This window comes from Mycotypha africana (genome assembly GCF_025528875.1).
Source record: "Mycotypha africana strain NRRL 2978 chromosome Unknown BDF20scaffold_12, whole genome shotgun sequence".
In the NCBI taxonomy this organism is placed as follows: Eukaryota; Fungi; Mucoromycota; class Mucoromycetes; order Mucorales; family Mycotyphaceae; genus Mycotypha; species Mycotypha africana.
The window spans coordinates 1,083,341-1,111,087 of NW_026515736.1; the positions used below are offsets into that span (position 1 = coordinate 1,083,341).

The 27,747-nt window shown below is 38.0% G+C and overlaps 13 protein-coding genes across 13 annotated transcripts; 5 read left to right on the plus strand and 8 right to left on the minus strand.

The window, feature by feature from the left end:
• Window positions 1-967: 967 nt before the first annotated feature.
• Window positions 968-1,198, minus strand: BDF20DRAFT_897043 (uncharacterized protein). The gene has a single exon (XM_053082537.1). It carries the CDS (start codon window positions 1,167-1,169, stop codon window positions 972-974), a length of 198 nt encoding a protein of 65 aa, XP_052932009.1. The 5' UTR covers window positions 1,170-1,198; the 3' UTR covers window positions 968-971.
• A 502-nt stretch (window positions 1,199-1,700) lies between these two features.
• On the plus strand, window positions 1,701-2,594 carry BDF20DRAFT_897049 (ribosome biogenesis protein Nop16). The gene is made up of 3 exons (XM_053082538.1): window positions 1,701-1,828; window positions 1,926-1,978; window positions 2,054-2,594. The coding sequence occupies exons 1-3, from the start codon at window positions 1,736-1,738 to the stop codon at window positions 2,559-2,561; spliced, it is 654 nt and encodes a 217-aa protein (XP_052932010.1). The 5' UTR covers window positions 1,701-1,735; the 3' UTR covers window positions 2,562-2,594.
• BDF20DRAFT_897051 (uncharacterized protein) lies at window positions 2,595-4,548 on the minus strand. Its single transcript, XM_053082539.1, has 3 exons — window positions 4,268-4,548; window positions 3,290-4,136; window positions 2,595-3,187 (listed from the first exon to the last, which is right to left on the minus strand). The coding sequence occupies exons 1-3, from the start codon at window positions 4,439-4,441 to the stop codon at window positions 3,030-3,032; spliced, it is 1,179 nt and encodes a 392-aa protein (XP_052932011.1). The 5' UTR covers window positions 4,442-4,548; the 3' UTR covers window positions 2,595-3,029.
• Window positions 4,549-7,138: 2,590 nt separating this feature from the next.
• On the plus strand, window positions 7,139-8,506 carry BDF20DRAFT_897058 (uncharacterized protein). Its single transcript, XM_053082540.1, has one exon. It carries the CDS (start codon window positions 7,313-7,315, stop codon window positions 8,246-8,248), a length of 936 nt encoding a protein of 311 aa, XP_052932012.1. The 5' UTR covers window positions 7,139-7,312; the 3' UTR covers window positions 8,249-8,506.
• Window positions 8,507-11,014: 2,508 nt separating this feature from the next.
• BDF20DRAFT_828042 (uncharacterized protein) lies at window positions 11,015-13,353 on the plus strand (the record flags this gene model as incomplete). Its single annotated transcript, XM_053078214.1, has 5 exons — window positions 11,015-11,543; window positions 11,666-11,898; window positions 11,986-12,092; window positions 12,168-12,794; window positions 12,882-13,353. The coding sequence occupies 5 exons, from the start codon at window positions 11,015-11,017 to the stop codon at window positions 13,351-13,353; spliced, it is 1,968 nt and encodes a 655-aa protein (XP_052932013.1).
• Window positions 13,354-14,070: 717 nt separating this feature from the next.
• On the plus strand, window positions 14,071-15,901 carry BDF20DRAFT_839654 (WD40-repeat-containing domain protein; the record flags this gene model as incomplete). The annotated part of the gene is made up of 2 exons (XM_053079299.1): window positions 14,071-14,921; window positions 15,061-15,901. 2 exons carry the CDS (start codon window positions 14,071-14,073, stop codon window positions 15,899-15,901), a joined length of 1,692 nt encoding a protein of 563 aa, XP_052932014.1.
• Window positions 15,902-17,055: 1,154 nt separating this feature from the next.
• On the minus strand, window positions 17,056-17,996 carry BDF20DRAFT_827931 (WD40-repeat-containing domain protein; the record flags this gene model as incomplete). Its single annotated transcript, XM_053078207.1, has 2 exons — window positions 17,056-17,303; window positions 17,384-17,996. Coding segments are annotated over 2 exons (861 nt in total), but the record flags the coding sequence as incomplete, so codon positions are not given.
• Window positions 17,997-18,486: 490 nt separating this feature from the next.
• Window positions 18,487-18,936, minus strand: BDF20DRAFT_802182 (uncharacterized protein; the record flags this gene model as incomplete). The annotated part of the gene is made up of 1 exon (XM_053076412.1): window positions 18,487-18,936. A coding segment is annotated over one exon (450 nt), but the record flags the coding sequence as incomplete, so codon positions are not given.
• A 610-nt stretch (window positions 18,937-19,546) lies between these two features.
• Window positions 19,547-21,078, minus strand: BDF20DRAFT_996375 (uncharacterized protein; the record flags this gene model as incomplete). Its single annotated transcript, XM_053085419.1, has 5 exons — window positions 20,862-21,078; window positions 20,684-20,795; window positions 20,581-20,602; window positions 20,236-20,515; window positions 19,547-20,154 (listed from the first exon to the last, which is right to left on the minus strand). The coding sequence occupies exons 1-5, from the start codon at window positions 20,956-20,958 to the stop codon at window positions 19,547-19,549; spliced, it is 1,119 nt and encodes a 372-aa protein (XP_052932017.1). The 5' UTR covers window positions 20,959-21,078.
• A 568-nt stretch (window positions 21,079-21,646) lies between these two features.
• On the minus strand, window positions 21,647-21,952 carry BDF20DRAFT_839657 (uncharacterized protein; the record flags this gene model as incomplete). Its single annotated transcript, XM_053079300.1, has 1 exon — window positions 21,647-21,952. One exon carries the CDS (start codon window positions 21,950-21,952, stop codon window positions 21,647-21,649), a length of 306 nt encoding a protein of 101 aa, XP_052932018.1.
• Window positions 21,832-22,813, minus strand: BDF20DRAFT_1004375 (uncharacterized protein). The gene is made up of 2 exons (XM_053074664.1): window positions 22,700-22,813; window positions 21,832-22,494 (listed from the first exon to the last, which is right to left on the minus strand). The coding sequence occupies exons 1-2, from the start codon at window positions 22,720-22,722 to the stop codon at window positions 22,272-22,274; spliced, it is 246 nt and encodes an 81-aa protein (XP_052932019.1). The 5' UTR covers window positions 22,723-22,813; the 3' UTR covers window positions 21,832-22,271.
• Window positions 22,814-23,856: 1,043 nt separating this feature from the next.
• BDF20DRAFT_897070 (uncharacterized protein) lies at window positions 23,857-25,276 on the minus strand. The gene is made up of 5 exons (XM_053082541.1): window positions 25,052-25,276; window positions 24,683-24,752; window positions 24,550-24,609; window positions 24,225-24,456; window positions 23,857-24,149 (listed from the first exon to the last, which is right to left on the minus strand). Exons 1-5 carry the CDS (start codon window positions 25,197-25,199, stop codon window positions 23,898-23,900), a joined length of 762 nt encoding a protein of 253 aa, XP_052932020.1. The 5' UTR covers window positions 25,200-25,276; the 3' UTR covers window positions 23,857-23,897.
• Window positions 25,277-26,632: 1,356 nt separating this feature from the next.
• On the plus strand, window positions 26,633-27,746 carry BDF20DRAFT_996377 (ribosomal protein S5 domain 2-type protein; the record flags this gene model as incomplete). Its single annotated transcript, XM_053085420.1, has 3 exons — window positions 26,633-27,032; window positions 27,339-27,494; window positions 27,571-27,746. Coding segments are annotated over 3 exons (732 nt in total), but the record flags the coding sequence as incomplete, so codon positions are not given.
• Between the last annotated feature and the right edge of the window lies 1 nt (window position 27,747).

Sequence of the window (27,747 nt, forward strand, 5' to 3'; positions counted from 1 at the left end):
TGAAGTAAAGCCAGCTTTGTTCGGAGAACAAGCTGTGGTTTACGGTAGTTATGCTCCTTAAGCACGTGAAAAGCTGTAATACATTGTACTAAAAACATTTTTTAGCCTCCAACTGATGACAATGTTCCAAAAATGAAAAAGTTATGCGAATGTCCTGCTACCACTGCCGCTGCTGATACTGTCGCTGCTGATACTGCACTGCCGTTGGTGACACTGCTGATTCTGCCACTGCCACTGCCCTGAACAAAAAACAAGCTGCGTGGATAAGAAACTTAAAAAGAGGTCCATCGAAGCGTTGGACACAAGAGATAGTCAAAAAGGAACGCGAAAAATCCGTATTCTAATAAAAGAAAATCAAAAGTACTTGAAAAGAATTAATTTTAGTGTAATGACCATCTGTCTCGTTGGCTGCGTTTCAGACGTAGCACGTATGAATCTTAGTCCCAAATCCATAGTCGTCTGTTCAGTAGTTTTTTGATCTGTTCTTCTGATAACAATATCTTGTATTATTACGTCTAATAAATCTCATTATTCAAGTGTTAATCCAGTTACTTGTTCAGAGTATTTCCACACCGCATCTAGTCTTGTTCTGGGCAAGGATCTTTTAGCCAACAACTCAATAGATCACTGCCATTTTATTAAGATGTAGGGAACTCGTCACTTATTGAGTCAGTTGTCGTGATGTTGTTAATGAAGGAAGTCTTGGACAACAAAAAAAAGGAAAAAAAAAAAAAGAAAAAGGAACGCGATATACAATAGAACACACAGTCTTCTTTTCCTTTTTGCTTTCTTTCTTTTAAACAAAATTGGAAAGGCAAACAACGCCTCCCAGTTCAGAACGGCCCTTATAAAGGTCCAAGCTGGATAGGTAAGACTATCTTATTTACGACTCTATCAAGTCATCTACGTTGCTCCAGTTACCCGCACACTAATACCAATGGCATACAATGATTCTTCGAGTGCTTCTTCGTCTAACCCATTGTTGCCAAAAAGGTGTAAAAAAAAGAAGCTCTCCAAGAATTCAAAGCTGATAATAAAACAACGAAAATGATTACGTATCCGTCCTGTAAGCAAGCCACACATGCATGGCCTACAAGCAATCTGTGTCCGAATAAGAAGGCAAAAGTATCTATTGATGGTGAAGATGAAAAGGTGGAAATCTGCTTCATCAATGAATATATGACTAGCTGTAATAAATGCAAGCATTCGACATTTGGAGAATGTAACGACAGCGACGTCAAAGCGAAGAGTACATGCTGTATTGCAGTATAAAACTGTAATACAATTTGGAATCGCGCCGTCAATGCTGCCAAAAACATCTTTTAAACGAGACCTACATGTGTGATTGATACCACTCCTTCACACATCCCTACAGTGTAAGTTGTAATATATTCATAAATTATAACCAAAGGCCGAATGCTTACTGTTTCGACCTTATTTACTCAACTCACAATTCAATAACAATTTGGGTAATTTCTGGTGAGTACGTCAAGAATTTATTTTAAAATTTATCTAAAATAAGTAAATATTTTTTCTCATGTAAGATACTCCATATTTCCAAAGTTGCCTAGTAGTATTTCCGATTTTAATCAGGATGAGCGCTTTTTACAGAATTTTGAGCTTTTCTAGGACAGTTAAAAGCAGTCATGGGAAACTTTTTTTGAATTTTAAATGTTGAAAAGAAAAAAGAAGCCTTTCGCAAACTGTTCAACACATTTCAATCTACTAATCAATTATGGGTACCGTACTTCAAAAGAGAGCTGCTAGACGCACAAAGAAGAATACAAGAAGAACAGCCGATAGACATAAAAAAAGAGTGACTATAGTTGTATGTACTCTTTTCTTTTTTTTTTTTCCTTTTTAAAAATTCCTATCCAAATCGATCCAGATCTAGATCTGACATAAATTTGTGATTCGGTAACTAGGGCAATCCCATTATCAAGAAAAATTGGGACAAAAAGTTGACAGTGAAACAAAAGTAAGCTGCAAAATTGGATTTTTGCGTTGATGGTTAATGTTAACAATAATCTAACCAAAAGTCGATTGCATATAGTTATGAAAAGTTGGGCTTATTGACAGAATTAAATGGTTCTACAGGCGGTAAAGAAAAACTTAATCCGGACAATAAGGATAAAACAGAAGAAAGTGAGGATATGGAAGACGACGCCACACCGATGAAAGCGCTTGTGGACTTAACAGATGCTGAAGTCGAAGAATTGAAGAAAAAGCTTGCACCTGGAGAAGGTTTGATTCAACGTGATGAAGAAGGAAATATTTTACGAGTGATTGTTGGTGAGAAGAAATCGCACGATGATATTTTGGATGAAGAGATTGCACCGGTTGAGGCAAAAACCGACGTTGTGCGACAATTAGAGGAGCAAGCAGCCAATGCATTTCACCATGAAAAGTATCAATCAGAGTTCCAAACCGACTGGATTCAGAAACTGATCAATAAGCATGGTGATGACTACAAAGCCATGTTCTGGGACAAAGAACTGAACATATACCAAAATACAGCAGCGCAATTAAAAAAGAAATGTCAGCAATATTTGAAAAAGTAGTAGCTATAAAAATTGATGGAATGAATAAAGAATGTATATTTTAAAAAGATAATGTAACGTATTATGTCGTTGTCATTGTTGAAAGTATCTGTATGTATAAAATTGGCTTTGTGTGTTACAAATTTGTATGTATATGCAGTTGACAATGGTTGTGAATAGATAAGTGACAGAATGGGAATAGCGTATACCTTTAGACAAATGAGGGAGTTTGGATATCTTGGTCATTTAAGGGTTAAAGCCCACATCATCAACGACTCTCCTATGTTCAATGGCATGTTCTGCGCTATAATCCAAATGTACAAATGCTCTTTCAACATTGCTCATTAACTCAAGAGCGTCTTGGAGTGCTTCTCCAACGTCATGAGCTTCCCTCAACGGACAGTCTGGTGGTAAAATAATGTCAATTTCCACTAACTTGGTCCCCCCACCCCCCAAAGTAGAAATAAAGTTAGGCCTTATGTTTTTCAATTACAAAGTAGTGTTATCATTTACCAAACGATCACCGATATAGTAAGCTCTCACTGTGTCAACTGCTTCAATTTTCTTTGAAAACCGATAGGCCATGTAGGTTAGTTGTTTAATATCATCCGCACTTGCTGCTTGACCGGTAAGACGTCGGATGTTTTCTATCAATTCAAACCGCATAAGCCCATGTTCATCAATAAGCCAATTATTTCTGACACGACGATCTCGTTAATGGATCTTATCATTCAAAAAGAAACGCTTACCGATGAGAACTCCCATCCATTCGTAAATAATGTAGAGGGACAGAATAATAGCGCCCAGAGGGTCCAACCAATGCCAACCAACCCACGAACCTACCAGAGGGAATAAGGTACTTGCGATTGTGAAAACGACGTCATTTTCATGGTCGTAGGCTAAGGCACGGACACTGGAACTACCCTTGATTCTAGCGCACCATCCCCATAACGCTGCTTTAACAACAATGTTGACGCCCAGAATGGATAAAGACGGTATACTTAGGTCTATGGGTTCCGCATCGGCTCCCATAGTAAGCTTCTTGATGGAGGTCATTAAAACTTGGGAAAAAGAAGTGGTAATAACTACAGCAAATACGATGATGCCCAATGGTTCCATACGTGATTTGCCGACGGGATAGGTATAATAATTTTTTTGACGAATGATGCGTACAGTGAAGAAAATGATGGCATTACTGACGATATCCAAAAAGCTTTCAAAGGCTGAGGCCAAAAGGGCCATAGACCCTGAATACCACGCGATGACCATTTTCGTCAAAAACAGAGCCATATTGGCGAGGAATGATAAGTTGATGGCTGTATGAATAATCCATGATGGTGATTTGTCAGCATCGTCTCCTGTAGCGTCAGACGTTGGTGTAATGGGTCGACTATTGGAGAGTAATGGTTGATTCTCTCCCGCTCCAGTATCCAATGGCATTGGATTGCCTAGACCGTCCTGGTACAGGCCACTTTCTTCATCATACACTGCGCCATACCCATTTTTTGTCACATCCGTTAGAAGAGGTTTATTGTTCTGTAATGCATTGATAACTCTATCCACTTGAGCGAACCTTGAAATCATCAAGTTTTGTTGCTGAAGTTTTCAAACATATAAAAAGGATGTAATAGAGGATGTTAAAGCTGTTGTTTCGCTTCCATTGTGTCTCATACAAACGTATACGTATGTATGATGAATAAATAGCTCAACTCAATTCTTTTCTTTACTTCATAAAATCGACGAATTTTTTTATTCGAACATGTGTTTAGTCTTTCTTCAGTGACACGTAACGATTCGAAATCAACAGGTGGAGGTAAGGCCTCATTAGCAGCTTCAACTAGTGATTGTCGACGTGTGAGTTTCTTTGATGCTTTTCCATCATCATTTTCATACGACGACATAACCAGTCAAGAAAAAATTTCAAATGGGGAAAAAATAGAGATAAAGATGCAGTGTTTTTGCGTTCGAGAAATATAAATTTTCAAAAAGCAAAAAATCGAATTTTTTTGGACCAATAGAAAGCTTAGAATTCAATAGAGTTTTTTTTTTGAATTTAGGGGAAACACAAGCAGTAGAAAGTTTTTGATCATTGATAAAAATGCTGGATCATCAGGCAAAGATTATAGAAAGAAAGAACTTTTCATTAAAAGTACAGTAAACCCAAAAATCACGGGATTTTCTGGACTAAAATGAATACAAAGATTTTTGTGCGGGATTTGGCGAATTTATCTATCGGCTACCGGAGTTTGATCTCGAAATGCTTAAATCATCGCCTTTTTGACAATGCTGACTATCCTTTTGTAAATATGAAATAGCAATGTAAAGCATGACAGTATTCAAGACAGTTTGCTTGTTCATCTTGCGTACATTATTTTGAAACTGTAGACGATTTTAAACTATACTTGCAGACACATATTATACCTTCTGATAAAGATGACATAGGCGGGTGTATAATGCTGCATTCTTACTGGTTGAGAATATCAGGAACGATTATTTTTTTTTCTTTTTTTTTGAATTCAAATATTCAGTTGGCACGCTCCTTACTCTGATTTTCAGTAGATAATAAAAGGACTAAAGGAGACTCATTTCACCTTACAGTTCAGATCCATTTATGAGTCACGTTCTCTAAACAATAGAACAACCACAAATATCACATCTTGAACACTTCAAACAAACACAGAAAATGAAAACAAGCTTCGATTCATTACTAAGCTTTCCAGTTGTGCGATCATTTTTGTGTGTTGGATTGAAGCGATCATTGGATGATTTACCCCCGATCTGTTTGGACGGACAGCTTAATGGTAAAATCCAAGATGAAAAACAACTCCTCAGCGCTGTTAGGTTTCTGCTAACTAGCTTTACCAATAGTTGCTCTACTACAGTCTTTGAAACGAAACCTTGCAAGGACTACGAACGTACATTTTGGGCTGAATAAGTCGTGGTCGTCTTTCACGATTTCCCGAAGAAAAAACAGGGTTGCTCTCTTTGGAGTGATATCAGCAATGAAAACATCTCAGATACCTTCGTCACAACGGAACAAGCTCTTGAGCTCTTGAGTTTTTTAGAAAACTCAAGCTTGAGGACCAAGAGCAACGAGAAGCCAACTGCACAGGCTCTGAGTTACCATTGGCATTATCAGAAAGTTGGAAGTCGCCAAATATGTACTCAAAGTAGAATCCAAAAAATCTTTGTACACAAGGAGTATCTTATGAATCTATGCAATGCCGTAATGGTACAAATATGACACTACAATGGAAAACAGATCGTGTATTTTATTGGAAGTGTCCAAGAAGAAATTGTTGTAATAGAAGTGAAATTGCTTTACGAAAAGGTTCCTTCTTTTACAATTTAACGACACCTATAAATAAAATTCTTTATGTTATTTGGTGTTGGGCTACGGATTCAAACTTGGCTCATATACGTCAAACAGCAAGATTAAATTCAAGAACTATTTCTGGAATAATAAAAAAAATATTCAAGTTAATTGAAGCTGATATTGTTGAAAATGATATAATGATTGGGTAAACAATATTACAATTTAAAAAATATATGTATACTGTATTAACTTAGTTTTTTAGGCGGTGAAGGTATAATTGTTGAAATCGATGAATCCAAGTTTGGCAAACGAAAGTATCATCGAGGACATCATGTTGAAGGAGTTTGGGTTTTCGGTGGTATTGAAAGAACTCAAGAGAAAAAAAGTCTTTCTGACAATCGTACACGATCGTACAGCCGCCACGTTAGAAAGGATCATTAAACGATTTATTCTTCCTGGATCGATTATATACTCGGATTGTTGGCGTGCTTATGATAACATCCCCAATATTGAAGGTTCTCATTTTCTTCATGAGTCAATTAACCATTCTCAACAGTTTGTACGTGGTGGAAATACCCACACGAATACTGTTGAAGGTAATTACTTTTTTTATAAAAAGGAGAGACCAACAACGTATAGGCAAACGAACAAGTGACTAAAGGTTTTTGAAATACTTTGTTATTTGTTTATTGATCTGAAAGAGCAACCTGTTAATTATGAGGCTCTACAAGACGAAGAACACGGTGCAATATTAGTCGCCTCGGTAATACAATACACGTAAAACTTGCGTCCTGAACGTGAGTTTGAAATAAAATAGTTATGCAATTTTAGTTTATCTGCTAGTGAAGATTGACTCATACTATAATGTTTCGGCTTGATAAAAATGAAATAAAGTGTAAAGGTATGTAAGTATTTGCATATCATTGGTTGAATAGCTGACAAGATATTATAGTGTTCGAATAGCTTCACCCATTTTATAGACTCGCTTTTTGATAATCTAATTGCAATAAAAGACAATTCAAACAATGAATAACTGATATTCTCAAACATATATAAAATGAAGCCATAGTATAGCAGTGGTTTATTTCCTAGCTGTTGATGAAAAGACCCAAACGCTTTTAAAACAATTTTGAACGATTTAGAACAATTTGAAACGATTTGAAACGATTTAAAACGATTTAGACGATTTGAGATCAAAACCCCGGTAGCCAAAATGCAAGTCAGACCTTTTAGTTTTCAAATGATACTTCAAGAACGCAAACAACTGTAAAGCAGGTCATGCCCTTCTTTCATTTAATGCAAGCAGTCAAGGAATTGACTGGTAAGAAGCATTCTCACGAATTATGATTGGCTGGTCCGAGTGACACACAATATAAAAAGGGGATCAGTTTCCCCTCTTTTTCCGTTTTTCTATTTTCCTTTTTTCTTCATTCTTTACAGTCCAGGAACGAGGAACATGCATTTTCTACCTACAGCAACAAAACAGCCGCTTTTTAGGCATACATCAGGCTTTTGCAGACTGCCTAATGAAGTCTTATTGTCGATATGTCAGTATCTTTCTGTGCCTGACATCCTTAACTTACTGTATCAGTCAAATAAGCAACTTCAAACCGTTGTAAAGTCGGTCCTCATCAATAGACTACTACATCAAGACAATTGCTGTCTGTTACGATTGTGCTTTGATCAAGAGAGTCATTGGCGATTTACTGTTGATTTTAAATTAACCAAAGCTACTGAGGGAAGACTGTCCTTCGCGCCAGTGAATCAAATTAGCCTACGCATGTACACTTCAAAATTGTTACGGAAACCAGTACTCTATAAAGCGTATCTAGTGGGACCTGATTTTATGACAGATACTTCATCCACCACTTACCAATCCCTCGTCGACAACCTGATCAAATCATCTTTACCGCTGCACATCAAGGAAGTAGGCTTGCATCAGGAACATTACCCAACGAAGCAAAACTTGTCCCTCTCCTACAAAATATCGAAAACGCCAAGCAATGAGCCGAAAATAAGACCAGGCGAAAGATGGGTTGAACCAACAGGCTTTGAATGCTCCTTTAGCTTCTTATCTCAGCAAAAGAATAGGATTCAAAGAGTCATGGATACGCTGAGCCCTCGATCTACGCGTAGTCGATCTATTGATTACCAAGCTTATAATTTAGCTTGGAACGGAAATCATTCGTTGGTCCTTTATCCAACAACACGCCAGACAGTTGAGATAGGAGGGTATTATAGGCAGAAATACCGATACATCTCTCCCTTGGACAGATCCATCATGGCTCCCTTCCTAGGAGGTCTTACCACTACAACATTGGACCTTCCAAGGACGACGGCTGCAGGTGGTAGTGGTGGTGGTTATAGAATAGATGTATTTGGCAGAGCATAAAGTGTATGCCAATTCCCAACAAACAAAACACACGCACACGCACACGCACACACATACAGCAATTATTTATTCGGCCATCCGTTCCTCTAAATTACTTTTTATCTAGTAATTTGATATCCCTCCCTTCTCTTGTTCCGTCATACTTTTCACTATTACTGCTATTACTATGATGAATGCCTACCCAGTGTCACCAATTTAATGCATTTCACTAATTAATATTTGTATCTTAAATATACTACCGCCATCTTTGGCTTATTTACATTCTAAATCGTTGTTGTCAAAGTTTTAGTTTTGGCCCAGGTCAGCTGTTTGTCCCGCATTCTACATTTAGACACAGCATTAGCTGATTATTTATTTAAAACACAGACCATCAGCACTCAAAAATAGGTTTTTTTTTGTCGGGGAAGGCAATGATGGGGAAATTAGTGGAACTCTTTGTTTGCTGTAGCTTTTGACGTGAATGGTCCACACGTAAATAACAGACGTAGTGTAACTTGAATTTAATTAATTGCTTTCACGAGGGCCCGTTTGATACCTTCGTTACAGTGTCAGAGCTCTTGTTTCTTTGAACAAATGGGTCTTCTAAAAAAAAAAAAACCAAGCAAAAACTAAAAAAGCCTTGCAAAGGCGGGGGGCGGCCACAAATGAGAGCGACTCAGAATAGACAGTAAAGTCCAAAAAGCTTAACAATACAAATCCAAAAAAAACAAAGCACTAGGCAACTCTTGTGAAGCAATTCAACCTTTACAATAACAGTTATTGGCAAGTTAGATTCTATGGTTCAAACAAGAACTTCTCTTGAAACCGTTCTTGTTTATCCATTGCCCAAAAACAAAATAACAGCGAAACTGGCTTCAAAAATTAGCAGTGATCTGAAGAAAAAAAGCTTTGGGTGAATTCAGCAGACATTGTCATGCTATACTTTCTTTTTTCCAAGAGACTACCATTACATCATATATCTTGGAGTCGGTTCTGGGTGGAAGTGTGCCCTTGTTTTGAAATAATGCTCGTCTGAAGATTTTTAAACTGAAAAGGGTCTATTGATTGTATTCTATGTGTAAGCTGAGTATTTCTTTCTGTCTGTGTGTAATTCTCATAGAGTGCGATCTACAAAAGATCAATTTGTTTTTCTTCAAAAAGACTGGTGTCAATAGATAGGTGATCGATACTTATTCGATATTGCTCTCCGACACTAAAATCAACGCGCAAGATGAGATGATAAAATAAGTTTCAGATCAAAGTTGTGCGAGCTCTAGTCATATAAGTTTTTCTAGGTAAATCTGAAACTGACAGTTGTCGTCACTCTCTTTATCTTTAACGCAACCATATGATGAAGGCCCCTATTTTAAAGAGTCCACGTAGAAGTATATCAACGTAACTAAATTGCTTCATTATCCCTCAGCAAAGCTCAGTATAAGTAAACCGGTTTATTTTCTTTTTTTTTTTTTCATTTGCATTATAAATATAAAAAAAAGGTGTTGATGTTCTAGCCTACTCTCTGGGAGAGTAGTTGCCCAGGCAGCCCTCATGAGGAGAGACATCAACATAGCTGCCCATGGGACTGGTTGACATTACCCTTATGCTACAGGCTCACGAGGAACCGACAGACACCTATTTCAGGCAAGTGGCAACAACCAGCATTACACATGAATGGAAGGACCCTCATGATACAACAGGAGTACTAGGCCATCTAAACAGAGGAAACCAGTTTAGGAATCAAAGCTACTGCAATATCTGCGCTGAAGAAAAAAGAAGCGGAAATTCAGAAAAATGAGCGCCTTTATATACCTTTTAAATAACTGCTCTTTTTTGCCCAATAGATGTCATAATTGTTTGTCTCCTATTGAAAAAAAAAAAAAAGCTCTTTTGCAGCTAAAGGATTCATACACAGTGATAGATTTGAATCCACATGGCAGACTGAGAGCAGCAATCCCATTCAGATATCAAGGATGCTAGCAATATCTTTGTAGAAAATATGTAAAGTCAATAACTACCATTCTTTATCTTTATAATTTCCATTTAAAGGCATGATGAATGGTTGAAACGATGCTTATTTTTTATATCGAAAATATTCAAAAGCATAGTAGTACGAACGTAATCTAGAATATCTGCTTGAGCAAAAGACAAAAGTAGTTGAGCAAAATGCATGGCGGTGAATACAATTAGAGATATTTGAGCCGTTATGGCACGTATCACAGCAACATACTGTTCACTTTACTGGCAGATAGCTCAATAACTTGGTAGCCATACTGAACCCATATCCATATTCATAGGATACCCTTTTGAATGTTATAAACAAAAAGGAAAAAATCGAAAAGCAATTAATGAGCGCAATCAATATATTATAAATATATTGATGACATACTTGAATAAATGTGGATGGGCCTCTTCGTTCGAAATGGTTATTGTGGTAATGAAAGCGACTCATTGTCCAGGCAGAATATTGCGATTTACTCTATACATAATAAAGGCAGAATAACAACCCTTGGTTGTTTAAAGGGGTTTGCTTTTTTTCCTGTCACAGTTCACCTTTATGATGGCCCTGTACCTGTTTGGCTGCATAATAAACATATAGCTTGTGCAACAATATGGCAGATCTTTATAACGCTTTGCAAAAGGCTTCACAAAATTTAGTGGGTAAAGGGAGAACTGCAGGTCTTGGTATTCTCACGAAAATTTGTATCTTTTAATTTTCTCTTTTCTTCTTTTTGCTTGCATTTTCTCCCATCTTGGCACTATCAAAAGTGCAATAATACAACAAGATACATGAATACAAAAGAAATAAGCAACCTTATAGACCTACAGCTTTGGGAAAAGGCATCTCAAGATATTGAATGGTTCGAAAAACCCACAGCCATCCTCGGCCGACGTCCAGGACCTAACCCTTTTACTTGGTTTCCTAATGGGAAGCTGAACACCTGTTATAACTGTTTGGACCGACATATTTTAAAAGATCCATCTATGGCTCAACAACCATGTCTTATTTGGGATTCAGCCGTTACTCAAACTAAAATAAAGTATACTTACAGCGAAGTTTTAGACAAAGTACAAACACTGGCAGGTGTTTTCCATTCTTACGGTATATCGAAAGGACATACTATATTGATTTATATGCCAATGGTACCAGAAGCCGTGTTTGCTTTTTTGGCTTGTGCACGTTTGGGCATTGTGCATAGTGCCGTGTTTGGAGGATTTGCACCAAAGGAATTGGCCAAAAGAATCGACGACTGCAAGCCTAAAATGATTATTACGGCAAGCTGTGGCATTGAACCAAAAAGAATTATTCCTTATAAACGTAAGTTTAGTTTACTTTGTTCTCGCATGTTTACCTCCCGCCTTAAAAGGGGCTAATTTTTGGCTTTACTTTGAATGTATGTTGAGGGGAATGCTAACTCTGCTTCTGTAACGTGAAAATAGCACTTTTGGAAACAGCTTTGACATTGTCGAGTCATCATGTTCCCATTCGAATGGTTTATCAAAGGCCCAATCAACCGCGAGCATTAATGAATTACGCGCAGGGTGATCGCGACTTTGACGATGAGATGGATAAGATTCAACGTAAAGGTGCCTATTTCAAAGACTGTATACCGGTTTCAAGTGAAGATCCTCTGTATGTTTTATACACAAGTGGCACTACAGGGCAACCAAAGGTGCAGTATTTGAAACCACTACTGGATTGAGGTTAAACTGTGTTCTGATGTGCATCATCCTCTCTCTCTCTTTGATCTTATGTATAGGGTGTAGTACGGTCAAATGGTGGACATGCCGTTGTCTTACGGTGGTCAATTGATTACGTTTTCAACATCAGAAGAGGGGATACGATATTCACAGCGAGTGATATAGGGTAAAACCGAAACGAAAAACGTGAAATACTAGCAATTTCTGATGTTTAGCGTACGGGTTTTATTATGGTTCATAGATGGGCTGTAAGCCATAGCTATACTGTATACGGTCCAATGCTCATAGGAGCCACGACTATTCTATATGAAGGCAAACCGGTGGGTACACCTGACGCTGGAGCATTTTGGCGACTTGTATCCGAAAATCGGGTAAAGACAATGTTTACAGCTCCTACTGCTGTACGAGCCATTGCTCGAGAAGACCCAGAAGGACAACTAGCCAAAAAGTATGATTTAAGTTCATTAACCTCTCTGTTTTTGGCGGGCGAGCGAAGTGACACAGAAACACTCAAATGGTGTCAGCAGCTTGTTCCTGAGAATTGTGCAGTGATCGATAATTATTGGAGTACAGAATTGGGCTCACCTGTAACAGCCATTTGTTCTGGTGCTGTAAAGAACGCACGTACGGCTGTTAAATTTGGATCAGCTGGCAAACAAGTACCTGGCTCTCAAATACGTGTATTGAAAGAGGGTACTTTGGAAGAGACGACGGAACCAAATCAGTTTGGTAATATTGTTTTAAAGCTTCCTTTGCCACCCGCTGCATTTCCAGGTTTATGGAATAATGCAGCAGGCTATAAAGCTAGCTATTTCGATAAATATCCAGGTTATTTTGATACAGGTGATGCAGGTCTTATTGATGAACAGTAAGGATGAACCCCCCTTTTTGTAGTTTTTTTTCTTTTTCATTGGGAGCTTCAACCTACTGAAGAACTACTCCATTTTGTCTTTAGTGGTTACGTTCATATTATGTCAAGGACGGATGACATTATCAATGTGGCTGGGCATCGTCTTTCGACTGGTTCCATTGAAGAAATATTGAGTGCCCATCCTATCATAGCGGAATGTTGCGTAGTGCCTTTACCGGATAAGCTGAAGGGTCACGTACCATTAGGCATATTAGTCGCAAAGCATGGATATACTCCATCGAACGAAAGAACATTATTGAAAGAATTAACGGAAGCTACACGTCGAGACTTGGGTGCCATTGCTTGTTTTGAAAGTGCTGTCATAGTACCTAGGTTACCGAAAACGAGAAGTGGCAAAGTACTTCGAAGAAGCATACGCGAAATGGTGGATGGTAAAACTGTGAATATGCCAGCTACTATCGAGGACGAAGACGCATTATACGAGATTTATGCTGTGTTACGAAAAGGCGGATTCATTCCTGCAGATGCGTCTCCTTTCAAAAAATCAAAGTTGTAATTGCTTCCTTCTTGCCCCTCCCCCGCAATGGATCATTTGCCCTACAAGCACAACCACTTCCAGCAAAATAATGAAATTCTCCAAGCTAAATTAATCTTTTTTCGAAAAAAAAAGCCCTATTCACTCTAGTTCAATAGAATCCATAACAAAGGCTAAGAACGCACACTATGTCGACGTTTCGTCACCACTGTTGTAATATAAATCATGCTCACAATCGGTTTTTTCTCTTTTTTTCGCCGTGTGTTGTATTCCGTCAGCTGAAAGATGGATCAATGCCCGGAAATTTGAATTGATAATGCCGTTGACAAAGATATCGAAAGTCAAAAAAACAACGTAGCAAAAAGATGGTTTAACACCGAATTATTTTATTGGGTACTCTTTATAACAATGGAAAGTAGGCAAAATCTATAAAAAAAGAAGCCTACAGAATTAACGAGTGCCCAACAAGGAGGCAGTTTTCATTCTTTGTTCCAAAGCAACCAATACAATTGACTGTGGCTTATTAAATTGTAGATAACAACCATTTAAAAGCCTTTGTTTTCTGCATTCTAAATTCGGTTTGGTCTAAATTCACTTATCCTAAAACATCCCAAAAAAATTGGTTTCTTTTTTATTGTTCTTTTTCATTTTTTTTTTTTTCTATCCTTCTATTTTAGCCGGATTACATTAGAAACGTATTTCTTTCCTTTATCGTTTCTACTTCCATCACCAATAAACATGGATATATGTCCTTTAGATGATATTTCGCCACCAGCAACGCCGCCTAACTTCAACTTTGGCTCCTCTTCACATAACAACACTCCATTGCCCCATTTCAAAAGTCTAAGTCGACCTTCCCAGCGACCTAAAATCTCATTAAACAACTTAGAAAATACCGAAGTTGAATATGCCTTTGACGAAGAACAACTTGCGCATCTAAAGAGCCTAAGTCGAGCTTTTCAACAACTGAATCCTCTTCAAAAGCAGTTTTTTTTACAGGAGATGATCAATAGCTGCGATAACTCTCAGCTCACTTATCTCAATAATCTTATATCTCCTCGACTGAAAATTGATTTCCTCAAAGAGTTGCCGATCGAAATTTCGCTCCATGTCTTGACCTTTATTGACGATCCAAAGACTTTAGCCAGAGCAGCCACTGTTTCTACATTCTGGAACTCTTTACTGAAAGATGAAGCTGCATGGAAAGCACTATGTATGAAACATCAGTATCGTCGACGCAACTCTAGCATTTGTGGTGGAGAGCTTTTGCAACCGCCGAGTCAACGGCTTAACTTTTCATACCGAGAATATTTTAAGAAAAAATACAACATCGCTTCTGCTTGGGCCCATGGCGGCAAAGTCAAAGTAGTAGAACAAGGTTTTGGCGATGGGTTAGTCACTTCTTTACAATACGATGAAAAGTTCATCGTGGTAGGTTGCGATAACCATAAAATTGAAGTCTTTGATACACAGACTGCAGAAAAAGTGCGGACTTTGGAAGGGCATGAAGGCGGTGTTTGGGCATTACAATTCAAAGGTGGCGGAAAGAATGATCCTGAAAGAGTACTTGTGACAGGTGGATGCGATAGGTAAGCCAAAAAAAATATATATATATATATATATATATAGGTTCTTTTTTCGGGAAAAGGAAAGAAAAAAGGAAAAAAGGGGGCAAAAGAACAGCTTTGCTCATATTCTTTTTTGAAATGCTTTCCTATCTTGCATCAGGGATGTACGTGTGTGGGATTTGAATACCGGAGTATTGCGTCACGTTTTACGTGGTCATAACTCAACTGTACGTTGTTTGAAAATGAAAGACAAGAGAATCGCAATAACAGGCTCAAGAGACACAACGATGAGAGTATGGGATATTCAACGAGGTACTTTGATTCACGTACTTCTTGGTCATCAAGCAAGTGTGCGCTGTATGGAAATTCATGGAAATATCGTCGTATCCGGCTCTTATGATTCAACAGCGAGAGTCTGGGATTTGAGAACAGGAAGATGTTTGCATGTGCTCACGGGTCATTATACACAAATTTATGCTATTGCATTCGATGGCCAGAAAGTGGTAACAGGATCTTTAGATTCCCATATCCGTGTCTGGTCCGCGGAGACAGGGCAGTGTCTTGCCATTCTGCAGGGACATACCTCCTTAGTGGGACAACTACAGTTATCAGGCACAACACTTGTTAGTGCTGGTTCAGATGGTTGTTTACGTGTTTGGGACCTTCAGCGCTATGAGTGTGTCCATCAAATCTCAGCTCATGATAATTCAGTGACCTGTTTACAATTTGACGATCGTCGCATAGTTAGTGCAGGCAATGACGGTCGTGTAAAAATTTGGGATCTCAAATTAGGACGTTTGATACGGAATTTCACTTTGCCGGCTAAAACAGTGTGGAAAGTTCAATTTACAGAAACCAAAGCAGTAGTTGTGATGCAGAGACGTCGATCCCTGAATTCAGACGAGGGAAAGACAGTGATGGAAGTACATGATTTTGAAACGGATGAAGCAGCCGTAGACTATTTCTCGACGTCAACAGACATGGTCATTGATACCTTTTAATGAAACGCAATTGCGAACTTATCCCTATCAATCATTACTGCAATAGTTTATCCAAAAACCCGGAATTTGCCCACTCCTCTTTTAGGAGTAACATATCATTATATAAGAAGTATATGATATACTGACATATCCAAACCCATCATTTTTGATTTTATTTATTACGCTTACATTCCATTTCTTCCCAAACACTTTTTGCCATTACTTTTTTTTGCTTCCCCAATATTTATTTTTAGTTCTTCTGAATCAGTCTTTTTTATTCAATTTTTTAACATCTTTGTTTGCTTTTTTTGTTTTCCTTTTATATATCATTTTTTGTACAGATATTATCCTTTCTCTGATTTTCCATACTAGTTTATGTAGAAATCCAATAAATATTTCAACGTTGATTAGAGTTCATATTTATTCTATACTAGCCTAGTGGCGGCTTGATCAAGTGGAAAGCAAAGAATAGAGTGGTGGTGCTAAATATTTATGCAAATGAACTATAGCTTTTCGTTGAAAAAACGAGCTTATGGTAACAAGCGGCTTTCCAAATAGCATTGTGCTAAGCCGAAGCATACTGAAGTCAGTCTGCAGTTGAATGGATGTAGTGATAGAAGTATAGCAGATGCGGTAATTATTGATACATTAGAGTAGTAAGCCATTGTTTCCGTGTAACTATTCCTTCATAAAGCAAAACCTTGTTGGGAGGAGGACAATGATAAAGAACACCTAAGTTTTACATATAATACAGTAACAGTATTTTGCCCTCCCTCTTTCACATAAGTATTTTGAACAATGACCAAAATGTACGTTTTCATTATCAATAACAGTATCTATCGTATTATAATCAAACCTCAAAAATACTGCGGACTGCCCGATGGGAATCTTGGCTTCATCATACGCTTAAAATAGTCTAATACAATTTGCAAATGAATAGCGTTATATTTACAAGAGAATGAGTATATATCTAGGCTTGCATCCAGTTAGAAATAGACCACAATTTGATAAGATTATCATTCGCACCGCTTATAAGTACATCATTATTGAACCGCACAGAAGATACAGGGCTTTTATGCTCTTTTAGTTGAGTATGCTGGAAAGATGTGCGGTTATATATCTTTTCAAAAAAATAAGACTTGCTTTAGTCACAAAAAACGTATGTCTGAATCATGTCAAGCGTATGCACTTACGTTTATCGTATCACTTGTTGAACCGCAACTGATGATCTTATTTGCATCAAATTGTAGATTGGATATAGGTGAGGTATAAGTAAGTGTGTCAAAAACAGAGCCGGTGCGCAAATCCCAGATCCTGATCGTTTTATCGAAGCTGCCACTCACAATATGAACTTCATCAAATTGTAAGCAAGTAATAGGGGCATTATGCCCGGATAACGTTCTATGTGCTTGACCAGTTCTTACTGAATTGAGAGATAATTGTGAATTAGCCGACTATTTCAAAATAAAACCTCTCTATTGATCTCAAAAACGTTCGACTTACAATCCCACATTTTCAGTTTACCGTCAGAAGTCCCCGTTGCCAACGCGAAATCCCAAAATTGTAACGCACCAACAAAATCGTGCGCAGCATAGGCATAGTTATGGTTTATTACTGATGAAGTTTCCAATCCTTTGCTTGTCCATAGCACATCAAGCGATGAAAGACATTGTTGTGTTTCGATATTCCATAGTCGGATTGTTTTGTCATTGGAACCCGATACGATTTGGGTATCATTGAAATCTATGGCTGTTATCTCTGCACGATGACCTTCTAAAGTGAACAACTCATTGGTCACTATTGCCTCATCACTTACTGTAGACGAAGAAATAACCGAACTATCGGACGAGCTGTTTGGAATCGTTGAAAGATCCCAGAACTTCAACGTTGAATCGTCTGATCCAGTCAAAAGATGAGAACCTTCCATTTGAAGACATCGTACAATGCTTTTATGGCCTTCCAAATTGCCTAAACAGCGATATCTATATAAATCCCACGCTTTCACAGTTCCATCTAATGAAGACGACACAAGCATGCCTCTCGGATGATTGAAGTCCAAGTCGAGTATGTCGTCTGTGTGCGCCTGTAAAGTCTTGAAGCAAGTGCCTGTTTCATAATCGATCAGAACATCCTCCTCTTCCTCTTCGTCTTCGTCTTCATCGTCAATATCACCATCGTCGTCAACGTATTCCTCATCTCTATTTTGTAGGGACGCGCCCTTAACGGTTTTTCGTTCGTTGATGGTTTCTAAACAGCCAGTACCACCTTCTTCTATATCGGTAATGGCATCATTCAAGTCCTCAACTATATAAACAGTTGTTTGGTTTCAATCTTATATGCTTCGATTCGTCGAATGTCTACTTACTTATAATCTGATATTGTAAGTCTTTTTCTTCCAGTCTAGCATATTTTCCCTCTAATTCCTTTCTTTGCTTCAATAACTCATTAATTTGCAAAGTTATTTGCTCTATTTCATTAATGGTAGACAATTTCTGCATGCTAATTTTATCAGCATCCCTTATCCGCTTTTCCCTTTCTGCAATGATCTGTGTCAAAGATTTGGGAAGGTCTCTGTCTGGTATTTTACCATGCTGACGCTGGAGGTGTTTTCTGTTCCTTCTTCTTTTTTTTGTTCGTATTAATGAACCTTTTGCAAGAGAAGGATAAGTGGATGCAAATCCTTGAAAAAGACTCACAGCGGGACCATGTTGCTGTTCGGGTATTTCGGCTTGTAATAGGACTGTACTAGAAGGCCAACTATAAGTTTTACCTTGTAAAATATAATCTTTGGATGGTTTCATTATCAGCGCTCTCGATATTACAGAAGTTGACGAAGATGACGAGGAAGGATCACTGCTGTTACGCTGCTGCTGTTGTTGCATAAGTTGGAGAGCTTTCATCATGGATTCTGACTTATATACAGGATGAGCTGCTAATGGACTAAACATAACTCTGGATAACGATTCTAACTGCGTCAATGATGAGGTCCAATCAGATGACATCGGCCTTGACAACCAGCTTTTTGCAGAATTCACAGCTTCACCTGCTTTTTCTTTGGCGGTTGTTAGAATCGCAAGTGAACCTGAGCTGATCATATAGTTTTTATTGCCTTTAGAAGATGCAAAGGTGTGTTGTTCATGTCTTTTACTGTCTATATTGTTGTTATGTTTATTAATAGTCGGGAGGTTTTTATTCGTATTCGCCATTGGAAAATATAAGTGAGCTAATTCAAGGTAGTGGTAATCTGGGCATGCATACAAGTAGCAGTGAAATAAATTAAATCAATTAAAAAAACATATAACTTCATGCGAAGTTTGAAATTCGGATTTAGGATGTACCCCACCCCCTTTTCCCTCTTCCATTTTGTCGTTGTCGCATTTCATTTAATTTCCGCTTCTTACTTTCGAAAACAATAATGACGTGTGCAGTTTGATAGGAAGAATAGAGAAGGAAAAAGCAATTGCTTAAATACAGCTGCTGCTTTAAGAATATGGAATAGCATATTTCCAAAATATTATTATTAATTTTGATGAGTATAAACTTCCAAGAATCGAAAAAATTTCTATATGAAGACAATGAATTGGGAAGATTGAATAGAATCAAAAAATTACTGGGCGCGTTTTGTGCATTCGTTTAACCGCGCTTTGACACTTATCAATGCTGCTGCTACTTCTTAACGACATCTAATTCTTCATTCCAATCAGGTTTTCGCATAAATTGCCTAAAGGTATCTGCTATCATGAGGGCATCGGTAGAAGATAAGATACTGCTCGACTGCTGCTGATCATTTAGATCTGCTAAGGAAGGTCTCTTCAAAGGCGAGGTTGAAGCATCGTTTTGCTTATTTATAGCAGCCGATGATGTGGATCTTATTGTTGTGCGTACAGTTGACACAGTCGCCGCTGGTACGGGTGTTGCTGTTGTCGTCGTAGTAATACCTGATACTGCAGAATGGATCATAACGTTCGATTCGGTCTTATTTGTCGCTGCTAGTAATACTGGAAGTTTTTCGTCATCTGTACTGCCACCATTCTTCTTCGAGATAATGAATTTATCGTTTACTGATGTTCTATTTTTGTATCGGAGAGCCCATATCAACGCAGCTGTAGCAGCAATGACAATTAAGACTACAATGACAATGACAGCGATTGCCCAGCCAGGTAAATTGTTGACATGGTTGGAAGTGGAGGTCTGGGATGTATGATGGTTTGTGTCATTATTAGGTGAATATGCTGATGGTGATATTTCAGTTGCAGTGGTGTTACGAGCACTTTCTATTTTGATTGAGGAAATTGAAGGTTAATTTTAGAATTCTACATCCTTTCTATGAAGTTTCACCAGTAGAATTATCGTACGTATAAGAGTGAATACTTGAGGTACTGGAAAGAAATTAAGCCGTGTGGGTATTAAATCAAGATCAGATTGAATGTCGTAGCCAGAACCAACTATGTAAAAGAACATTGTCCAAGAAATATTGTTTGTAGTTGAAAAATCCATTTCGGAAGGGTACCAAGTATCATCAATATGTTGTACAAGCACACCTTTAGTCCTCTCTAATTCTGGCCAAGTTTTTACAACTTGGAACGTTGTCGCTGTTGTATCGTTTTTATAGAGCAGATAAAGATCCAACGTGTCCTACAAGCACAGCAACAAATTAGTCTGTACCGTTACTATATGCAATAAGTATAGCGATACATTACGTAGTGTAATAAAGTTGGATTGCTAGGCTCATAATAATTGTAGGAGACATAGAAAAATCAGGATTCATTTGCAAAAGAAGAAAAACTTGGAAAGCAGACTTACTTCCACTTCCATGTTATTTCTTGATCTGTATCGTTATACCATACAGAACCGGAAGATGGTGAACATATGGATATCGTATTGTTTTCATTGCCACATGCTCGAGAAGCTATAGCTATGTCAAAAGCACAATATGAGACCAGCACTACCAGTAAATATTGAATCGTCTACTGCACAATACCTTGTCTTTTGATTATTGATGATTGTTGATGAGGAATGAAGGCAAAGGTATATGCTGTTAGGTAGAATATACAAAAAATGTATAAGTCTTTACGCATTTGGGATCAACCTTTTGAAAAGCTAAAAGACAGCGTAATATGTAGATGCGTTGGAATTTAAAAATGCTTTTCGTATAAATTGAAGTCAAATGTAAGTCAAAAAAAGAAAAGAAAGTGTTGATATTGGAGTTAGCATATTCAAGAAAGATTAATTTAAGGGGGGGAGGGGTGTATGATGCTCAAATGTGGAGCACAGGAAAAAAAAAAATAGGAACATTTAGAAACTGCGTCAAATCAGAATCTGATTTGTGCTCTGTGATTCGGCCTGATTTTCGTTTTAAAGACTTGTGAACAATTTGTGCAAAGCTGGCTAGAACAACTATATTAGCAATGAGAGGGTTCGCAAGTGATTAACCAGTAAGATATATCGTATTTGAAATATCACTCGAAGCTTGTTCGTGTAGCAATAACTATGCTTTTCATATAAAAAATCAAAGATATTTAACCCCTACGACCAACATATTATTGAGAGGTTGGCGGCATTTTTGATGACAAGCAGCTTGCTGTCTCATAGATAGCATTAAACCAATATCTGCACCTTCAGACTCATTCGAGACTCAAAAGACGGTTTAGACATTCTTCGTTTGACTACTCACAGATCACAGTAGAATAGGCACAGTACAACTATCTTTTATTTCGAGATATATTTTTGAACAGAAAAGGCGTTGGAGAAGAGCTAAAGCTACACTCAAGCAACAAACTGATGTAATGCAGCAAGAAAGCCCTGGAGTGAGGGTGAAAGTGAGGAAATGCCACCCCGAAACAACGTATCAATGCCCGAGAAAGCAAAAGCTTGAGCAGAGACACGGTAATTCAGAACGGGGACCCAGCAGGGGCTAACACAAAGAAATAAACCCCTATTGTTTCGTCTTTCTTTTTGGTTGCTTTCGAAAGACCTTTTTGAAACAGTCTTCTTGGCTTCCAGGGGACCACCAAAGCGAAGATGATGTTTGAGAGTTGAGTCGATTCCATATCCTCTATCGCCTACAAACATCACTGGCTTTTCGTGGGGTTGAGCAGTAATGTATCTGCGCTCTTGAACGCAAAGTTCCGCTAATGGCACTTTTTCTCAATCTCATGGCTGCGGGCAAATTTCTGGCCATGTCAGAGAACTAGAAGTCTCTGAGTGGTTGCAGGTAACCCTTCATTAGGCGATACCACGCTTCCATTTCTGTTCTAATCACTGCAGAGAGAATGCTTGCTCTTATTCGCTTTAATCTGCAGACTGACCATCGATATTGTTTTTTGTCTCTGCAGTTTTTTTAAACCATTTTCGGCCGCTGTTTCCGTATCGTAAACTGTCACTGAACGTTTTAAATGACTGCTATTCTGATCTGATCAACGATTTCAGCGTTTGCACGTGTCTGTTGATGCATCTTTTGAAGATCTGCTATAGCATAATGGAATCGTTTCTTTTCAATATGCACGTCTGCAAGAGTATCAACCAAATAAGCTTGTTCTGCTTGCACCCTTCGAATTTGTTCTTGATATTGGTCATCTGTTGCCGGTGTGGTCACTTCTATTTCTTGCTCAACTCTAACATAGAAGTATTATAGCATTTCTTCTCTGTTTTTGTTGTGTCTCTTCACGTACTTAATAGCATATACATTTATCATATTTTATTGGTCTGTATCGGAATTGGGTCTCATAATTCGTAAACTATATCAGTACAGAACAGATCTTCATAGTGTTTCAGTTTGAGAACTTTGTGCCAATATTATTATAAAGCAGGTCAACTTACACATATACATTCCAGACCATCATTCATTGCTTACATACATTAAAAGATAGAAGTTTAGCTTTCAGTTCTCTGATTAATCCCACTGTAGCGACTGCATTCTTTTTTATAGTGACGCTTGATTAGGTTAAACCCCATTGTAAAATTGACATGGAAAATGTAAAGATAACCGGATGGATCCTCAAACGACTTTGATAACAATAAGAATCTTGTCCAATTCTTTACAATGCTTAACTGGACCCTTTCAGAGTTTCTTATATGTCATGGATCCTTTAAATGCTAGATCTTTCAGTGTCCATCTCATCAACGTCTCCTTTTGACTAGCATACTCGTCTGTAACATATGACAGTACATATTCATTTCATTCTCCCTCTACCGTTAATTTTTACTTACTGTAGAAGACAGTGCTTCTGCACGAATATTAAATATGCTTACACTAACGAACAATATTGTTTACAGTAAATCTAGTTTTTTCAAACAATTTTAAACAGTTTCGCAGCTGTATTTCATGCAAATCTCTAATTTACTATCAATTTATGGCTTTCCTTCGAAAATACAATCATCAACCTGGCTATTTGATTCAATTTAAAAAATTCAAATACTCCCGCCTAAAGAATATCAACTCCCAAAAGCTCACTCATACCGAGGGCCAACATTAAGCCTTGCTAGACGCAGGACAGTGCTCAATATCTTTATGAATGACTTTAAAGTCAGCTTAGGCTCACTTGGTATATTTGTACCTAAGAATTCAGACTTCAACAGAAAGCAACAGTTCTTGTCTCAGAGGTTATTGTCGGCTTCATATTTTAAGAACATCCCTTTACAACCTGACAATGTTATAATTCGCGTTGCTGAACTTTTATCTTTGACAGCATCCTATAAATAGTATGAATGCAGCTGTGATCTGCTTCAATCCATCTCAAAAACAGGCGCGTCTGGCACATTTTTTATGGCTTGATGATCGATTACCATTTAGCCTCTGATTGTTGCGTCCAATTCTATCTCTTGCTTACCACACGATGTGTTATTCCTATAGCGCTGACTCTTTATACATATATCCACCGGTATGTCAACTATCTCCATATTCCAACCATTGATCAGATAACTGAATCAAACTTATTTTTCCAAAAGTAATTGCTATTTTCAGTTTTTCTATCATCTACAACAAACGAAAAAGGCCATTTATTAAAATTTTTTGAGCTTAAGCGCTAAGGGAGGGGAAGGCACTAGCGTCCTCGAGATTGACAGCAGGAGTCTTGGATTGTTGACGGTTGTTACCACCGCGACGACCATTGTTGTTACCACCACGACGGCCGTTACCGCGGCCACCACGACGGTCATTACCACGACGACCACGGAAGTCATTGGACTTGTCTTCGAAACGTTGTTCGATGTCAACAAAGACCTTTTCCTTACGGGGCTTGTCAGCGTTCTTCTTGGAAGACTTGGCATTCTATACAGACAGAGGAAAAAGAGGTTGAGTCAAGCGAACTACTCATCAATATTGAAACGCAAAAAAAAAAGCTACCTTGTTGGCAAAGTATTCTTCCTCCTCTTCTCTTTTGAATGCAACAGCACCCTTGAAAGCGTCGTCGGCATCATCGTTAGCCTTACGGGCTTCAGGAAGAGAAACATTCAATGACTTGTTGGCTTTTTCAGCTAAGTATTCCTCGAGAGTCTTAACTTGCTCTTCGGGCTCAGAAACGGGGGCATCAGCTTCAGGAGCGTCGGGATCAGCAGGGTTGAGCTTATCATTGGCACTAAAGTAATTATTTTTTGTTATAATCAATCTTCACCAATACACATCCATGTGCATATGCATTATATAAGTCTCTCGTTAAACGCCAACTTACGCTTCGGCTTCAGCAGTTTCGGGCTTACCCCAACCACGCTTGATCTTCTTTTCGGAATCACTATAACGAGAGTTAAGCAGCTTAATTAAACAGATAGACCTCAACTACCGTATATGATGCAGTCTATACATACACAATACCAGTACCGCTGTGACGATCGAATTGACGTCCACGAGTAGGACGGCCATTGTCCTTACCACGGCCTATCAAAGAAAACGTAACAAATTCACAATAGTCGTTAGAATAAGACTGTCTGAACAAATCGCTGTCGTGCAGCCAAGGAGAAAAGTCCAGAGTCAAAGGTTCGGTGAGGTCCAAACCCATTTTGTTGTTGAATAATTGATGGTTTGAGTAGATGTACGTCTAAATTGTACTTAATTTTCCAAAAATCAACAAAGGGTTGGTTGTGGGCTTTTTTCTTTCTAGACTTTTTCCTTATCTTCTTCACTTTGCTGTGTAGGTTGCACGAGTTTAAAATACTCAATGATGTTCAATGCATTACCATTGGCCTTAGGCTTAGAAGAACGCTTGTCAGCGGACTTGGGCTTTTCATCGACCTTCTTTTCTTCCTTAGGAGCAGCGACGGGTTCAGGACGAACGTCACCATCCTCACTGAGAATGGAGAAAAGGTTCTTAGAATAGGCAGACATAATTACAAAAAATTATAGATGGATGGCCTATTTCAAACTAATGATAATAATGAAAGAGGATGGATGTAGCTTTTCTTAAATCAAATTAGTTTTGCCCTTTCGAAAAAAAGCTTATCCAGTAAAAAAAATTAAGTTGTATGAAAATTACTAAAAATAGTAACTACAGCTCTTAGGTCCGTGCCGAGCCAATATGTCGATCTGTGTATTAATGGACGTAGCAACGCGTTTTTTTCGAACCTGCTCGTATACATGCTGCATTTTACATTGAAATAGCTCAAAGTTGTATCAACGTGAATAAGTTCCCTTATATCAACTTACTTGAGAGATTGACGGCAGGCCAGTATAGGCATAATGGAACTATCCAATAGCTAGAATGCTTATGCATATACAATGAAATGATTAAAAAAAACGAAGCATATAACACTCTTTGAACATTATTGTCAATGCAGAATAAACCAGGACTTTACAAAATATTGATGTGAAAATATAAAGCACACATGTAAGGGTATTTTCGCTTTGATAATCTGGATGAACATAGCATTTCAAAAAAATGAACAAAAAAAGGCAAAAAAAAAAAAAGAAAAAAAAAGAAGTAAACAAGCAAACAAGCAAACATAATAAACTTGAGACAAATTGTGTAAATTTATGATCCCAGTTTACTGTCTGGTAAATAAAAATGGATGACTTCATTCTCAAACAACGATTTCTTCGGTAATATAGTATAGGTTTTTAGCAGTATTTGCATCATGCTACCATAGCATACCACCACCATGACGAGCAAGTATGCTACAGCAATGGAATGAATGCTTCAATGAGGTTTCTATGACGGCAGTCATGGCAAACCTTGAATTAAAAATGCAGGCAATCAGATTGAAAGTATGCGACATACACTAAGGCGGTTTATGTATTGTTACAGTGCTAATTTCATAAGCCTTATATAAGCCTCGAGATTTAAAACGTGAATTGGAAAGGCTTTTGCTATGGACCTTTCTGATATTTTGAACTATATCCTATAGTCATTGTGCTATAGTTTTTGTGTAGTGGGAGGTCTTCAGTTTCATATAACTGGTAATTGCACTGTTTCGTTTATTCGTTACATGGTGACGAATGGTTTTAAACTTTCTGCCCATATTATCAATCATAATATACCTTCAGCTGTAAACCAAAGCGCATAAGAATGGCCTACCGTTTGTCAAATGATGATTTTACAGTAATATTGCCTAAAAAATGCTCATAAGTGTGAGAGAATTGGGGGGGGGGAAAAAAAAAGTAATATTGTTGAATAGGGTCGGGACTTTTTCGTGTCATCTTTCTTTTCTTTACTCTCCAGTCAAACTGAAAAATAAATGGATTTTTCTTTTTCAAAGAAGGTCTCAGCAGAGTTATAACCGACCTTTTCTTCTATACTCTAGATAGCCTTCAAAGTCTTCATTATGGATAATGAAGAAGAAGTTGAAAATAGAGAACTCCAAAATGAAGAGGTTATGGCACTCGAGGCTATATATCCTGAAGCTTTCCGACTTGATGCATCTTCGCCCGATGCCTACATCTTCACGCTGAATCTTGATGAAGATAAGCCTGAATTAAGATCACCAAGGAAAGTTCTTGTGCGATTTTTTCTCCCACCCACGTATCCTAGTCGAGATATGCCTGTTTATGAAATTTCCTCTATATATTGTGGAATCAGAAAGATTGATGAAGACATGTTAGATGCTATTGATGCGGGCTTTCAGTCTTTGTTCACACCCACGGTAGTAGTTTTATTTGAATGGATCAATTGGTTGAGGGAGTATCTGGAGCAGGAAGTTGAAATGCCCACCCATAACGACAACAGTAACAATGAGGACAACTTGTCAGAGACTGTGGCGAAACTGGATCTGAAAAGCGAAGAGAAAGAGAAGGAAGCAGAAGATGATGAGATATACGACTATAACCCTGAGGATTTTAAAAACTACAATGCTAGTAAAAGTAATAGTTTTGTAAAAGCGATCAGCAGTGAAGAAGACGAAGCGCACGACAGGCCTACTGTGAGATCACTCATGGGACCGAATGGATATATAAATGAAACACCTCCTGACATTTTCTCGAGCGAGCCACTGGTGGATAGAAAATCTATTTTCGTCGCTCATGTTGCTAAAGTTAATACAGTGCATGAAGTGAAAGTAGTACTTGCACATTTATTGCAAAACAAAAAGATTGCCAAGGCCACCCATAACATCCTGGCGTATCGGATAATGATGCCTGACGGTAAAGTTTTACAAGATAATGATGATGATGGCGAATCAGCAGCTGGAGGTAACATAGCTCAGAAAAGGAAAAAAAAAATGAGTTGTTTTTTCTTTTACTTAAGGTCAACATTGTATCGTTATAGGCCGTTTGGCACATTTGATGCAAATTCTAGAGGTTGAAAATGTGGTTGTTGTTGTTACTCGGTGGTTTGGAGGTATCCATTTGGGTCCTGATCGTTTTAAAGATATAAATAATGTCGCAAGGAAAACTCTTGATGAATTAGGATACATCAATTCTAACCATTCTTCAAAACCTAACA

Bases quoted from the DNA above. Each gene is read 5' to 3' on its own strand.
- BDF20DRAFT_897043 (XM_053082537.1), bottom strand. From the start codon at position 1,169: ATGAAGCAGATTTCCACCTTTTCATCTTCACCATCAATAGATACTTTT.
- BDF20DRAFT_897049 (XM_053082538.1), top strand. From the start codon at position 1,736: ATGGGTACCGTACTTCAAAAGAGAGCTGCTAGACGCACAAAGAAGAAT. The intron at 1,829-1,925 runs GTATGTACTCTT...TTCGGTAACTAG, and splicing joins AAAAAAGAGTGACTATAGTT to GGCAATCCCATTATCAAGAA. The intron at 1,979-2,053 runs GTAAGCTGCAAA...GATTGCATATAG, and splicing joins AAGTTGACAGTGAAACAAAA to TTATGAAAAGTTGGGCTTAT.
- BDF20DRAFT_897051 (XM_053082539.1), bottom strand. From the start codon at position 4,441: ATGTCGTCGTATGAAAATGATGATGGAAAAGCATCAAAGAAACTCACA. The intron at 4,137-4,267 runs GTAAAGAAAAGA...TGAAAACTTCAG, and splicing joins AAATTCGTCGATTTTATGAA to CAACAAAACTTGATGATTTC. The intron at 3,188-3,289 runs GTAAGCGTTTCT...TTGAATTGATAG, and splicing joins ATGGATGGGAGTTCTCATCG to AAAACATCCGACGTCTTACC.
- BDF20DRAFT_897058 (XM_053082540.1), top strand. From the start codon at position 7,313: ATGCATTTTCTACCTACAGCAACAAAACAGCCGCTTTTTAGGCATACA.
- BDF20DRAFT_1004375 (XM_053074664.1), bottom strand. From the start codon at position 22,722: ATGATGGTCTGGAATGTATATGT. The intron at 22,495-22,699 runs GTAAGTTGACCT...CTTCTATGTTAG, and splicing joins ATGGTCTGGAATGTATATGT to AGTTGAGCAAGAAATAGAAG.
- BDF20DRAFT_897070 (XM_053082541.1), bottom strand. From the start codon at position 25,199: ATGTCTGCCTATTCTAAGAACCTTTTCTCCATTCTCAGTGAGGATGGT. The intron at 24,610-24,682 runs GTATGTATAGAC...CTCTCGTTATAG, and splicing joins CACAGCGGTACTGGTATTGT to TGATTCCGAAAAGAAGATCA. The intron at 24,150-24,224 runs GTAGCTTTTTTT...CTGTCTGTATAG, and splicing joins AAGAATACTTTGCCAACAAG to AATGCCAAGTCTTCCAAGAA.